This window comes from Tympanuchus pallidicinctus, unplaced genomic scaffold (assembly GCF_026119805.1).
Source record: "Tympanuchus pallidicinctus isolate F22 unplaced genomic scaffold, pur_lepc_1.0 scaffold27, whole genome shotgun sequence".
Taxonomy (NCBI): domain Eukaryota; kingdom Metazoa; phylum Chordata; class Aves; order Galliformes; family Phasianidae; genus Tympanuchus; species Tympanuchus pallidicinctus.
The window spans coordinates 6,322,965-6,337,997 of NW_026294744.1; the positions used below are offsets into that span (position 1 = coordinate 6,322,965).

Genomic DNA, 15,033 nt, shown 5'->3' on the forward strand with positions numbered 1-15,033 from the left:
TACAGAGATATTGCATACATGCCCTGCCATGAACCTTCATTCATCTCATCTGCGAAGCCAAAAAAATGCAAGCATAATTCCCTTCAGAAAAAAAATAGAGAAAAATCCCCACAAAAGCATAAGAGCTGGTATACTTTTATTATATTGTTTATTAGGTCTGCTCAGACACATAGATAAATTAGGTCTGTGGTAACTTAAACACCTCAATAGCTTTTTTTTTTTTTTTAAATATTAAATCTTATCCTACCATAACCAACTTAGGCTCCTGGAAACACAGATGGCGCTATCTGATCCAAATACCAGTATCTACTTATGGAAATTTCCAAAGTCACAGCTTAAATGTATTTTTAGAGGTCATTATGATCCAACTGAATCCACTTCACACATGTGCCTGCTATATGTTCTTAATACTTTTAAGAAAACTGTAGAGAAAAGTTGTTGTTCAAGCAAAACACACACTGTATGATTTTTTTTTTTTCCTCCCTGAGGGAAACTATTTTAGGTGGAACTGCTAAAGATTTCATAACCGTGTTGCTACTCTTACAGAATATTTTCTCAAACCAGGTAGTTGTCTGCATAGCTTTGCAGGAATAAGATTGAAATATTAACTAATTGCTACCTTGCTCCCCTGCATTGTGAATTTATATTATTTTCCAACTCATTATATGCAACATAAAAAGTCCAAGTTGTATACTTTTTGATCCCTCTCTTTAGAGCACTTAAAATTTACAGGTACTTATAAAAAGTGCTAATACTAAAGGTAGGTCCAGACCAACCATTTAGACCCACAGCATTCCAACTCTGAGAAAAGGAAAAATCAATTCATGTTTTAACTCCTGCGAATTAAGTGATGGCCAGAATAGCTGGTATTAGTCAATCTTTCTCTTCCTGCTTTGCAGTAGCTCTTCAAACACACTTACCCCGGTTTGAAATGTTCACTGTCCTTGGCTTTCAGGGTGCTGTGTGTACCAGAAGAACTCAGCCTCTGCAAGCAGCACTTTGATACAGGCTGGGAGAAAACCTGCAACCAATTCAGCTGTGCCTGTGTGTTAGAGCGTGCAATACACCCAACTCCATGTGCCTGTAATGTCTAAGTAACAAGGCAAGATACCTAGCAAAATCACAAGCACATTCTGACCCCAGCCTGGCACTCCACATTCTGAATATGAAAAAGGAGAACTGAAGCAGTTAAACGAACAAGCAGCTCCGAGCATTTACCTGCTATTATGCCATCCATCTGCTCCAAGGCCGCAGCAAGCATGTCACTTGCATCACTCATCATCTTCTCTCTTCTTGGGGACAATCACCAGCTACACCACAAGGAACAATAAAACACCAGCAGTGCAAGTTGGATCCAGAGCCTCAAGTCAGCTGTTCAATCTGCAAAACAGAATTTCACTTCACTGCATGTTCTCTGAATTCAGACACCACCATCACTAGACCAATAACAAAACTGGGGACATTTGCTGTCCACAAGATGTGAGACATTCATCATCAGGATTGGACAGGCATTCTGAATAATCAAAGCACCAGCTTAATGACCCAGGCTCCTCTTTGGCACTTCAGAGAACCTTGCACAGAAGACAAAAGGCCTTCTAACGCTAACAAGAAGCAACAAGTCAGAATTAAACCCCACTAAAGACGTCACTTCCAGCCTAGTGTTGATCCATACTGCAATGCTGCACCTGCTCTCACCATGAAGCTCCTGAAAGTCAGAACTGGACCTCAGAGTATTCCCAGTTAAGTCCACAAAAACTAGCTAGCAGAGCAGCTGTCTTCATGGAGTGGAGCTGGAACCACAGTGGGCTCGAGGACAGCACTGCTGTGAAGTGAGCACATGCTCAGGTGCTCGGTGGAGCTGAGGCCACAGGTCTGAGGTGCAGCTGATCCTTCCAGCCCAGCACAACAGACACAAGCCACGGAAACAGCCCAGACTGCCACTGCTTTCATCTAGAACAGGATAGACTACTTCTGCTATACGCACACTTGTAGAACGCCATTAAACAAACACCAGGAAGGAAAATGCACTTTAACCTTTTGCATATCCTGCTAATTGGTTTTTGTATTAGGCCGTACAGCTGCTGACATTTGCCCCAACATAAGCAATTAAGAAAGTTGTTCACGGTATCTCTGGGTTAAGTCCTGGAACAGAGTCTACTAAAACCAAAACGTACCAGAAATACATGTTTATAAACTACATTTTCCCCCCTACAGATCACCTTACTGGTTTGACCCAGCGTGAGGTAGCTGTTACTGGAGGCTGCCAGCCAGCTTTGCTGAAATGCCAGACCTGAAACACCAGCAAATACTTCATCTGCTCGATCACAGCACATATAAAAAAGGTCCAAACTCTAAGATAACTTTTGAATGGCAACACAAAGACTAATGCTCTTTTGGCAAATGCCTAGCTTTATTATTACTTAGTTGCCAGAGTTATAAAAGCCAAGAGAACTTTAGAAAAGCTTGAGAGAACTTCAGAAAGTCAAAATAGCTGGAAGTCAAAGCACAGCAAACCTTTAGAAATGTGGAAGCACCACAGTTGAAGACTTCCAGCCTTCAAGGAGGCAGAGTCTGATTTTAAACATTGTTTAATTAATAAACTTCAAGCATACAACCCTGCACAGTATGCAGCTCCAGCAAGATATATAGACCAATGCCTTTATGCCTGCTTAAAAGGTTCAGGAAACTATTTTTGCAAAGGTATTCTCACGGACAATTCTGAAAACAGTCTCATCCTTTCTCTTTTAGGATTTCCTCACTGCAATATCCAGATCCTGACAAATTCTAGTAAGTATAGGCAGAGTGTGAATGACTGACATTGGATTTCCCTCTGCAAACCAAGAGTACACAGCCACAGAACTGCTGCTGATGCTGCAGACAAAATCCTGATTCCTTGTAGCTCCATGTGGAAAAGGATCACCCACAAAATTATAACAGCCAATTAATAAATGGGAACTAGGAGCGCCTATCTCAACAGTGTGCTTTAACACCTGATGGGAAGCAACGAAGACTACAGAGCCAGACTCTCTGCAGCACCCAATGACAGGACATGGGCTAGTGGGAACAAATTAAAACACAGGAAATTCCAGGAAACATTTTATCTGCAGGCTCAAAGTCTGATATAATAAGGGAAAACTTTATCCCTTACCACATCTGCCCACACTGCACCCCATTTTTTACCTTATGTTTTGGAAAGACATTAAGTGGAGGCAAGGAGCTGCTACTTTATGCTTCAATAGTACAGCCACAGCAAGAGATAAATCTCCCTTTGCACTTCATCTAGGCACAGCCCCCCAGGCCAATTTCTAAAAAACCCACTTCTTGTTCTTCCTAAACAGAAGTGTAGTCTGTGCTGACCAAAAATCCCCAAGACAGCTACTGAGTACTGATGAGAGCTGCAGGGCAGACAGTGGGAGGGACAGCAACCAGGATGCCTCCAGCATTTCCCTGCTATTACCTGGCCCTACCCTCTGAGGCCAGCAAGATGTCAGCCTGCACACAGCTTCCTTCCCTGCTATCCTGAAAGGAGCTGCACCTTCAGGACCAACAGTGAAAAATTCTACAATAAAATCTGGTGAAGACCACAAGATCACAGTGCTCTCCAAAAACCCTTCCACCATCTGTGGAGCATCTTTCAACTGCCAGAACAAGCCTACAGCTGAGAAACTTGAAGAAGCAAAAGAAAAAAAAAAAGCCCCTAACCAAACAGCTGGACATGATGCAATGAGATCCCATTTGCCCAGCTATTTGGTCTTAAAAGTGGTCACTGAAAACTAGGCTGGAACAGCACATACTGCTCTGGCCATTCTCCCAGCACAGTACATCCCATCCAGCAGTCAGGAAGCAAAACTGTTGCAATAAAAAAACAATTTTGGAAGCATTCTTCCCTTGTAATGGCACAGAATCGCTTTTATCCTTTGCACACCACCTCTAGCACACAGGGAGTGGATGGGTAGGGAGGAAATCAAAGACCTCATACACCAGCAAACTAAAGAACCAAAATGCATAAAACAAGAAAAGACAACAAACAGCAGGAGGAAGAACATGGGAAGGGAAGGTGCAGGGAGGAGACAAATGCAATTATTAGACAAAGTTGTAAATCAGAGTCTTCTGTGGATTATAGAAAGACCACACTGTAACAGCAAATGATTACTCACTGTGCCTTATCAGAGCATCGACTTGACAAGGCTTGAGAGAAGCCCCTGCTGACCACTAAACCAATTGACCTTTCCTGTAAAAAATGCTCCTTTCTTTGCTTTGCTTTTTACAATCCTGTTGTAATAAAATGATAACCTGGAAAAAACTCACGGACTTTTTTTTTTTCCTTCCAGTATCAGCTAACAAGCAAAAAATCCTAAAAAAAGTTCCTTAAGGAAATAAGAAATATGTAATATTTCAGAGGAGACTGAGTGGTTTCAGTTTCTTTCATTCACAAGAACAATCAAATAGGGAAATCATTTTAATGCAGACAGATCTATGACATGGCAGAACAAGAAACCATGGCACACACAGAGCCCAGGGAGAAGGCAGACACATGAAACGCACTCCTGGCAGAACACAGCCAAGAGCACAGCTGGGAGGAAGGCACTGACAGCACCCTGTCTGACAGACCATTTAAACAAGCTTTCCCTTGCTTTCCAAGAAAATGACTTACCTTTTGTATTCCTCCCGTGAATATGCACAATCGGTGCAAGCTGGGGTGGGGGGTTGTTCAATTATTTTTCTAAAGAAGCAGGTCTCTCTTCTAAGAGTTCCCAGCTGAACACTGAGCTCATACTGACAAGAACAAGCACTGCTTCATCAAGGCTGTGTTTACAATCCACCATTTAAAAAAATTGAAAACAAACACATGCAGCTATCTGCTCTATTGGTTGCAATCAATCCTATCACTGACTACATCTCCACTGCATCCCTGTCTGTTAGAGAGATTATGCTAGTTGGCCTTACTTGTTCAGTGTCCTCTCCTCTGGTCCCGACACAGCAGTCTGGTTGCTAGGGCTATGCTGCTCACTTTTCAGTAGGTGGAGATTTTTTATTTTTATTTTTGAATGACATACAAACCCTCCGGCTACAGAGCTAGTGAAGATATATTCCAAACGACTTACAGAGGAAACAGAACGCTCCCCTGCAAATGAATCCAAGGAAAGCTACAAAAAACAAGGGGCTTGCGAGCTCTGTAAATGGCAACTGCAGTCACAAAGGAAAACTGTTTGAATACAGATTTCAAAATCAGACATTTAATGAAGACGGCAGACCTTAAAAAAATAAAAAATAAAAAAGTGCTCAAATGTTTTACACACAGGAAATTATATTTTCCCCACCCAGGGGCTTTCCCTTTCCCAGATCAAATAACACACCCTGAAGCATCTAGGGACAATACGTCTAAGCCCAACATCCTCTAATTATGATTATTATTATTTTTTAATTCTGGGGTGGCCTTATTCCGAATGTCCACATCTGGTAGAAGACGCACCTGGCTCTAAAGCGCAAAGGTCCACAGAGCTGTGGTGAATCAGCTGCAGCCCAGCAGCTGGAAGGACACACTATGCCCTGATTGCAGCCCAGGGAACTGCAGTCTGGCCTTTTCATCCTACTTGCCTTCCTCCCCATGCACACGCTCTGCAAATGTTCGGCATTAGGAAAGAAAGCATCAGCTACAGATTATTCTTACAATGTGATGCAATAAGGTGGATGGCTTGAGTTTCCCAGCTCTTCCAGTGCTACATAGCAGTCTTTAAAACAGGAAATTTTGATACACAGAAATGGAAAATCTTGATTAGGTCTTGTTTCTGACTGCTGAAGAGAATGAAAAAAGAACCCTGAAGACTAAGCTATTGCCCTAGCAGTCTGCCACAAAAATGCAATAAAAAAGCCCACAAACTACAGTCATATTTTATGGGCAGGGTGGGGGGAGAGAACTTGTTCCATAGCAGAAGCAAGATCCCCAGCTTCACTTTGCTGTAAAAATTAATGTCACTGTACTCAGTCCTGCACTAAGAGATGACTGTGTGAGAGGCCTGAAGAGTCTTTTGGAGCAAATCCCACTTTACAACACAAAAACAAACACCTTTGCAATCAACTTCTATATGGCAAAGCTCTATTTCAAGAAGATAAATGTCATTTCAGACACACAATGACACCCATTTGTGTTCTTACTTGCTGACCAGAACAGAAACATGAACAGAAAGTCTTATATACAAAATATGTTACAATAACAATTAAAGATTACTTCAAATGAATTCCATGTTAATCCCCAGCATCATTTCTCATGGGATGCTTCGAAGATATTCAGCTACAATGCTACCAGTCAGCAGCATTTTAACACTTAGTAATGAATACATTCAGCTCTTTTACACTAGGGGTCATTAACAATTAAGTTAAAAAGACGACTTCATTTCATATGTTTCAGGCCTGGAAAAAAAAAAATCCTTAAAAAAGAAAATGGACCTTTGTTGAATATACTGCCCTGGTATTTTACAGCAAAACAGATGAAGTTTAAAAAGTATAATTTAAAAAATGCTGGAAATATCTTAGTGGGAATAACTTGGAGAAAAATCTCAGCATGATGCAAGGACAAGAAAGTAGTTAAGATTCCAAATTCATCCCATAGTAGGTTTTGAGCTGTGTCTACGTCTGGAACAGGAATAAGAGAAGAAACCCACATCCCGTCTGCCACCTCAGAGGCATGAAGCATCAAGAAGCTTCCTGACACCTGAAGATCACCTGCCAGGAAGCTGCTGGCATGGCTGGTCTATGACAGGGTCCCCTCCTGGGCATGTGGTATGTGGACACCTCTGCCTGCAACATCCAACAGCTGATTTCCTCCCCATCACTCTGACCGCCCAGAGCCTTCATGAAGAATCATGAAACCCACACGCACACCACAGCGGGAAATGGTGAAGCATCTCTCCATGAAAGGAGGCCACTCCCTCTGTGACAAGAGAGCAGTCGTATTGAAGCAAGAAGGGCTGATGAGAAAGGACACATCCCTTGGCTGGACCTTCCACACAAAAGGTAGCTGCTCTATTTCAGGAGGATGGCTATAAGGAGACCCATCCCTAAAGAACTAATTTCCAGTGCAGGTGACGAAGCACTGGCACAAGTTGCCCAAAGAGGTTGTGGAGTCTCCTCCTTGGAAATCTTCAAAAGTCTCCTGGATGCGGCCTTGAGCAACCTGCTCTAGGTGTCCCTGCTTGAGCAAGGGCTGGAGCAGATGGACCCAGATGCGCTGCCAACCTCAGCCACTGTATGGTCCAGTGAAAGTAGAAGCCCAGTGTGGCCGCCCTCCAGCCGCCACCAACTTGCAGGCTCAGCACCAGCCAGGGGCCAGACACGTGACTCCTCCACATGTCAGGTGTCCCTCATGAAGCACAGTTTTCATCATCTTCCAGTGGGCTCATCTTGGCAGGTGGGAACTGCCACACCAGTTAAGGATGCAAGGTCTGTTGGCACCAAACATCCCACCTATGCCAGCACAAAGCACTTGTAGCATCCAGACAGAAGGGAGGAATGCTGGAACAGATAGGTGCCCATCACACCAGACACTGTCATTATGCTAGAGGGTGGGAAACAGGCTTAGGCATCAGTCAAAAATTTGACTTCAAGCACATCTACAAGGTCTTTCTGAAATGGCCAAATGCAGTATTTTGCACATTCATGCAAAAAGGATATACTGTAAATACTGCAATGAATTAAAAAAACCAAACAAACAACAACAACAATCCAAATGTTGGCAAAGACTTAAACAGTTTTCTGTTTATTTTTTCTATACATTTGTTCTTGAATTTGTTAAACTCAGTGATATCAAAGCAATACTATACCTGTATTAAGCAAGACCTTTGTTTCCTAACTCTAGATCTTTACTTTGTTCCTTGAATTTCATTATTTCCCGTTATCCTACAATCATTACTTACTTCCTTTTACTGATAAAGCTGATTGGAAACACACAGAGGCAGAAGGCCAATCCCACCGTCCTCACAGAATCATAGAATGGCCTGGGTAGAAAAGGACCACTAAGATCATCTAGATTCAACCCCCCTGCTATATGCAGGGTCGCCAACCACCAGACCAGGCTGCCCAGAGCCACATCCAGCCTGGCCTTGAATGCCTCCAGGGATGCCATTCTTGACACAAAAGTTATTAAGCCATAGAAAACGCTTTGAATTATTTTAATTGCATAAAGCACAAAAGTTCCTTCCAAGTTATAATTGTTAATATTTGGGAAAAACTTACTTCTAACTATGAAACAACTTCAGTACCAACCAGCTTAGCTGCACACATTTTTCTGCACTTTGCCTTAAAATTTGTTAAACATATCAGAAGTGGTGCAAAAGCTAAGCCTTGACAAGATTAGCATCCTTCAGAAACTCTGACAGAGACATGCACACAGCAAACAGTTTGTGCAAACACTTGAAGTCTCAGGGTGCCTACCTCTGTTATTCTACGTCCTAGAAGCGCTTTGCTTGTTCTAACTGAAAGAAATTTAAAAAAAATAATATCAAAGCACATGATGGGTTCCTTTGTTTTGTGATGCAGAAGTTAGATCTGTGTTCTCTGCATGCCACAGGAGCACGTACCTGCAAAGATGTGTCATGTGAAGACCTGCCTGTATAAACTACATAAACTCATTTTAACTATTTATGCACAAGCAATAATCCAAGGTCAAATTGAGGCTTATAAGAGCAGATGAACACTTCATTTAAGGCTGTTCAAATTTTACTGGTTTGCTAGTCAGTAAATCCTTTCCACTACTCACTTTAGGGCCTGAGAAATTAATGTTTTCTCACGTTTTACTTGGGTCCACTGGTTAGAAAACAATTAAGATATTCATTCCTCTCTCTGAGACTGCTATCGCAAGCAAGGAAATGCCTCACATTCCCCATCAACATGTTATTGACATTCTGTGGCCACATAACCTATGAAACAAAGAGGCACTGTTGATCCAGAGTCTGGAAGGTAGTTCTTCAAAATAGCTTAAGAACCACTAAATTTGCTGTATAAACCCATGTTTAGATCCAATTTTACAGCTCATGCCTCCTTCTTTTAATGTGATGAATCCAAAGACCTAATTCACAAACTTAAAAATTTGACAGGCTTCAGATTTGGATTTTTGATCTTCAGGTCTAGAACCTGGATTTCAGACCTTCAAGATCCACACTTGGAGAGTCACCACAGTGCGAAGCAAAAGTAGACTTCACCAATCATCAAAAGACCAGAAAAATCAAGAAAACATGTTTAACTAGATTGGTGTTTTCACATTCACCAGTGCCTTGAAACAAAACAAACAAACAAACAAAAAAAACTGTTAAAAACTCGGTATCTTGTAATTCCACTGCATCAACCTTACGATAAAGCTTTGCCAAGAACCTGTTTTCAAGTAGTACACTCAGGAATCTGAAATACTGCATCAAGACAACCTTTTTTAGGCAGCATGTGGTCTTAAATGCTATTTGAAAAGGATCTTCTACTTAGGAGATTTACTGAAATATCAGACATATGTACTGTGCATTTCAAACCCTGAATTTAGAATTAACTCTCAGCTTTGAAAAGGCCTGAGAAGTTCATGCACTAAATGTATGCCTAAAACTTGCACGTTTGTCCACATCACTGAGAAAGGGCAAGTTTTCTTCCAAATGCCACACTGATGAGGAACATACAGATTTATATTATTATGGTAATTTTTAGGAGCCATGCGTCCTTAATGATAATATGGACATGGGATATGGGTGACACTGAAGGGTAGGAAGGTTTTCCCCAGCAAGGTGATGGGAGGCAGCAGCAGGTCAGCACAAAGGCAGAGCTGTGACCTCTTCATAAACAGGAAAAAAATCCCACCCTGGTCTTAACCCTATTGTCTTGCCTTTCTTCTGAAGCAGGAAAAGTAAGGAAACTGGGAAGAAAGGTGGCAGAGGAAACAGTGACCTGCTTCTGCTTCCTCTCCAGCAGGAGAGAAAGCCATGGAGAGTGGCTGCTTCCTTCCATCCTGAATCATGGAGAAGCCTCTGTGCGTATGTAAGAGGCAGAAGTATCCCATGTGTCACCCACAGTCCCTGCAGCAGGATGAGCAGACACTGTCAGCTTAACAACAGAGTAAGATGCAGCTCATGAGACCGAGAAGAATCTTGGCAGCCAGAAACTTAGAACATAATTGCACTGATGCATTTTTGAAGCCCAGCCAGGACAGCTCTGTAGCTGACACAAACCTATCTAGGCTTCTGCAGGATGAGAAAATTACTGATGGAATAAACCTGCAATCTGTGAGTCAAGAAGAAGCATCTACAGAATTTGAGGGAGATTCACCAACAAGAGAAAGAGTTGGCTGAATTTCATCAGTTAGCTTTGCTGTAGAAAACAGGGCTTGGGTGGTACAGTGACCTGTTCTACGTGGGACCCATTGAAACTTCAAAATATCACAGTATGGTTGCACAGGGAAAGGAAACAAGGAAAACAGTCAAAGCGTACGTATGTACAGAGGGAAATGCCGCAGCAATGGAAGGGATCATTAATTCTGTGGGAATATAACCCACATGATGTAATACGGCGAGGAGGCAGCACGCCAAATACAGGTAAGGAAGGAGGCAGTGAGCCGATAAAGAATGTGAAGATACTGTAATGGTAGGTCTGACAGGCAATTGTATAACAGAGAATTATGAAATGGCTTGGGTTGGAAGAGACCTTAAAGAACACCTAGTTCCAGCTCTTTCCCGTGGGTAGGGCTGCCATGCACCAACTCAGGCTGTCCAGTGTCCCATCCAATCCAGCCTTGAATATCTCCAGGGATGGAGTATCCACAACTTCTCTGGGCAGTCTGTGTGAGTACCTCCCCATGCTCGAGTTTAAAAAAAAAAAAAAAAAAAAAATCCGAAATCACCCCTCTTTTAGTTTGAAACTACTCCCCCTTGACACATCACTATCAGACAGTGTTAAAAGTCAGTTCTCCTCTTGTTTCTAAGCTCCCTTTAAGTACTGGAAGGTCACAATGAGGTCTCCCCAGAGCTTTCTTTTCTCCTGACTGATCAAGCCCAGCTCCCTCAGCTTTTCTTCTTAAGAGAGAAGTGCTCCAGCCCTCTAATCATCTTTGTGGCCTCTTCCAAACTCACTCCAACTGCTCCACATCTTTCTTGTGCTGCAGGCTCCAGACCTGGATGCAATACTCCAGGTGGGGCCTCGCAAAGACAGTGTAGAAGGGGACAATCACTCCCTCACCCTGCTGGCCACCCCTCTCTTGATGCAGACCAGGATACTGTTGGCCTCCTGGGCCATAAGAGCATAATGCTGGTTCAACTCCAGCTTTTCATTCATTAGGACCCCTAAGCCCTTCTTCACTGGACTGTTTTCAATGAGTTCTTCCCCCAGTCAGTAAACACATCTGGAACAGCCTTGACCAAAGTGCAGCTCCTTGCACTTGGATTTGTTGAACCTCATTAGGTTAACATGCGCCCACTTTTCAGTTTGCCCAGATTCCACTGGATAGAATCCCTTCCTTCTGTTCTATCAACAACTCCACACAGCTGAATGTCATTGCAGACTTGTTGAAGGTGCAAGGAACATGGTGGAGCATGCTCCACACTGACAGCCAACAGGATGACAGCAGTACCACCAGCTTCCGTAGAAGCATGCTAGAACTATGCTTTGTCCTACCTGGCTACCTTACACTCACCACAGCACAGAGCAGGAATGGGATGGGAGCAAGGGAGGCTATGTGGTACCTTCCCAGGGCACAGAATACAGCAGCCTTCTTTCTGGTACACCAGCTCAGTTCAGAAGGTGTTCCCTTGCACCAGCTCTTCTCATTCATAAAAAACATAATTTGAGAGAAAAATCCTTTACAAACATGTTTGTTTTGAAAGATGTCCCAAGTATTACTGCTCAAATGCCAAGAGCCATCTGCACCTATTCCTGCCAGCTTGCTCAGCCAGCGGTTTCTCAGAGGCACTGGAAGGAGCTGAGGTGGAGACAAGGGGTAGAAGCATCACACAAATCCACCAGAGGATAAACAAAGCCGTGGGCCTTCTGAAGGACCTCATGTCATTAAACTCAAGGCAGTTTGCTATTTTGCTAAAGCTAGAAAGATGGAGTGCAGAACTAGTAGTTTTAAGGGCCAATGCTGTCCTTTATGTTGATAATACTCCTACTGAAGCAGGCAAAGATACCAAAAAGAAGTGGACCCCACACATCACAGACTGTCACTGCATATTTGATAATAGCTTCCATTTGTGTTAGCAATGGAGTTTGGCATGAGCGCTCCAACTCAGCACAGTGCCCTGCATGAGGGGATGGGTCACACTGACATGAGTGGCTTGGCAAGGAAAAGCCTTGCTGGGAGGTGGACAATGCACAGCACCAGAAGCCTTTGAAGTTTCTTATCTAAAGGTTTTAAGAATTAATGTTTTCCTCATGTGATTAAAAAAAGCCTACAAGACTTGAGTTTACTTGCTACAGATAATCTGCTAAGTATGAAACAATGTTTTTTTGATTGTGTAAGGAAAAACGCCTGTTTCACTAGATACAGTAATATACTGTGCTTCATTACTGACTTCACTAACAGTAGGCTGCCTTTAGCAGACACAGCTCTAAAGCATAAAAATGATCTTGTGCTCCATTTTAAAGAGCAGTACAAGCCAGTTTACAACCCAGTCACAGAGCCCATGTACCTATAAATCTGATTGAGGTCCCCAGAGCAGCCTAGGTCTTCTAGGAACCCATGTAAGCAGCAAATGGATTAGCACATGTCCCTCTGTGCTGCCCAGCCAGCAGCACCACAACCCAAGTCAGCAAGTCTGAAACAAATTAAGGTATGGTTAAATCACACAGTAACAGTGGAGAAACATCCCCATTCACTGTTCTCCCATCCTTTCATACCTAATGTGTTTGTGCCAGTTTACATCTCTGATACTCCAGCTGGGTTCACAGACTGTTGGAAAGCCTGTTCTACCACAAACCTTGCAACATCTGATTTCTTCCCAGACTCGAAGATCTTACAGTGAAGTAATTCCACTAGGATCTCAGTTTTCATAAAGAAAAGGTAAAATAACAAACCATAATTTGAATCTCATGGTTGCTGAAGAAAGTTTGCTGTCAGCTGAGAATATCCTGAGTCTGAACACAGGAAGCCCTTCATTTAAAATGCGGCATCATAAGGCATAGAAGGGCTGGGGACTGAGGGGAAGAAGGATCACCTGCTTTCTTAAAGTCTACAACACTGGAATAAAAAACAAGCACAACAGTATAGGCTGTTTAACTGTTTCCTTTCTCCCACCCTTCCCTCAACCAAAGATGTAATTAAAATAAAGTTTCAAAAATATTACAAGTCACTTAAAACTATTTTCTATAAATCTGATTTTACTACACTGAGGCCTGAAGAACCTCACTGCTGTTTCATGGCTGTGCTGAGAAATAGCAGTACTTATGAAACTTCATAATTTTCCAACTTTGTGAAGCCCCACTGTAACAGATTGCAAGGATGGAACAATATGTCCAGTATTTAAAGTTCTGCCCACCCATGATTTATACACACCTACATAGCTCCTCACACACACACCCTTGAGCTCCGGGAAATGCTAGTATAATTCCTGCAATTAAAGACATTGATACTTGAATTCGTTTGCCAAAAGGAAAAATCACCACCCCCTGCTCCAGCACATGGGGCATGTTTTTACAGGAGCAAAGTCAAAATCTCAGAACTAAGATGTGAACTCTCCCAAAGTTCAAGACACTTATTAGCAATGCACAATCCACCATCAAAGTGGAGTGGCAAGCTCCACCCCATCGTCTCCCATGGACCACCCTGCCCTTTCCCTGGCAGAGCAACTGAAGTCCATCTGAAGTTCACAGAATGACCAGGGTTGGAAGGGACCTCAAGGATCATGAAGATCCAATCCTTCTGCCACATGCAGGGCCACCAACCTCCCCATTTAATACTAGACCAGGCTGCCCAGTGCCTAAACCTAAATCTCCCCTCCCTCAACTTAAAATCATTTCCCCTTGTCGTGCTGTTATCTACTCATAGGCCCTTTAGGTACTGAAAGGCTGCAATGAGGTCACCCCACAACCTTCTTTTCTCCAGGCTGAACAAATCCAGCTCTCTCAGCCTGAAGTTTTGGGAGCTTAACACACTGCAGCTTTATTCAGCTATATCCAGTAATCTATGCTGGGCATGAGGTAATAATACTTAATTTCATGCTGCAGCATCTTCATGCTTTGGTTTCCCTGTCAGACTTTACATAAACTTCTGAGTGATGGATGCTGCAATGCAGACAGACAATTGCTTGCCGCCATGTAAAATCAAAACTAGTACAGCACAGTTCTATGAATGCTGACAGGCTACACTCAAAATATTTTGGATGAATTAAGCAGTCAGTATTTTCATATAAACGTTCCCCTGAATGCTCATTCTCAAGATAAAACTTCAAAAACCTCTAGGGATCAGATACACTTTTAATGCTACATTTCTTTGAAGTATTTTCCCTTTGTATTTCAACGACACTTCAAAGTTTTCCCACTTACATACAAATTAAATCAGACATTTGATGCTAAAAGGAGACAAAAAAAACTATTCCACACATTCCCAACCTTTGATGGGGGGAAGAAGATTCAGTCTCATAGAAAATCATATGTTAACCATATTCAGGTTTGCTCTATAGCAGCTGCCCAAGAAGGATTTCTTCAGCTATCAAAGGTCAAACGAAACCACCCCATGGTACAAGTCCCAGTCCCTCCTCTCGCTGAGATCCTTGTCCCAGCAAGCAGCACAGGCTTAATCTGCAGGATGCAGTCTTGCAGACACCAAGGTTGAGTTTGTAATTAATGGCAGTGCATGGCTCATGAAAGCTACTGGAGGGAGAAAACTGTTTATGGGGAAAACAAAGGTCCACTTGCACTGTCAAAGTTCTTACAAAGTTTAACAGGTGTTAAAAAACAAAACAAAACAGAAAGTAAACAAGTAATGACAGTTTCTCTTCATTCCCACAAACCAGCAAGTTCCTTGGCAGCCACGTGAACACCTGGGGCCAAGTCTCTGATGTTCACACATTG

General features: G+C 42.7%; 1 protein-coding gene across 12 annotated transcripts in view; it reads right to left on the bottom strand.

Annotated features, from left to right (window-relative positions):
* The window catches only part of PPFIBP1 (PPFIA binding protein 1), a 102,106-nt gene that overhangs the window by 48,261 nt on the left and 38,812 nt on the right, over positions 1 to 15,033 (bottom strand). For all 12 annotated transcript variants that reach the window (XM_052690633.1, XM_052690624.1, XM_052690630.1 and 9 more), the window contains one exon: positions 1,219 to 1,380. In XM_052690633.1, the coding sequence (XP_052546593.1) occupies positions 1,219 to 1,282 (64 nt within the window). In that variant the 5' untranslated portion in view covers positions 1,283 to 1,380. The remainder of the gene's footprint in view (positions 1 to 1,218; positions 1,381 to 15,033) is intronic.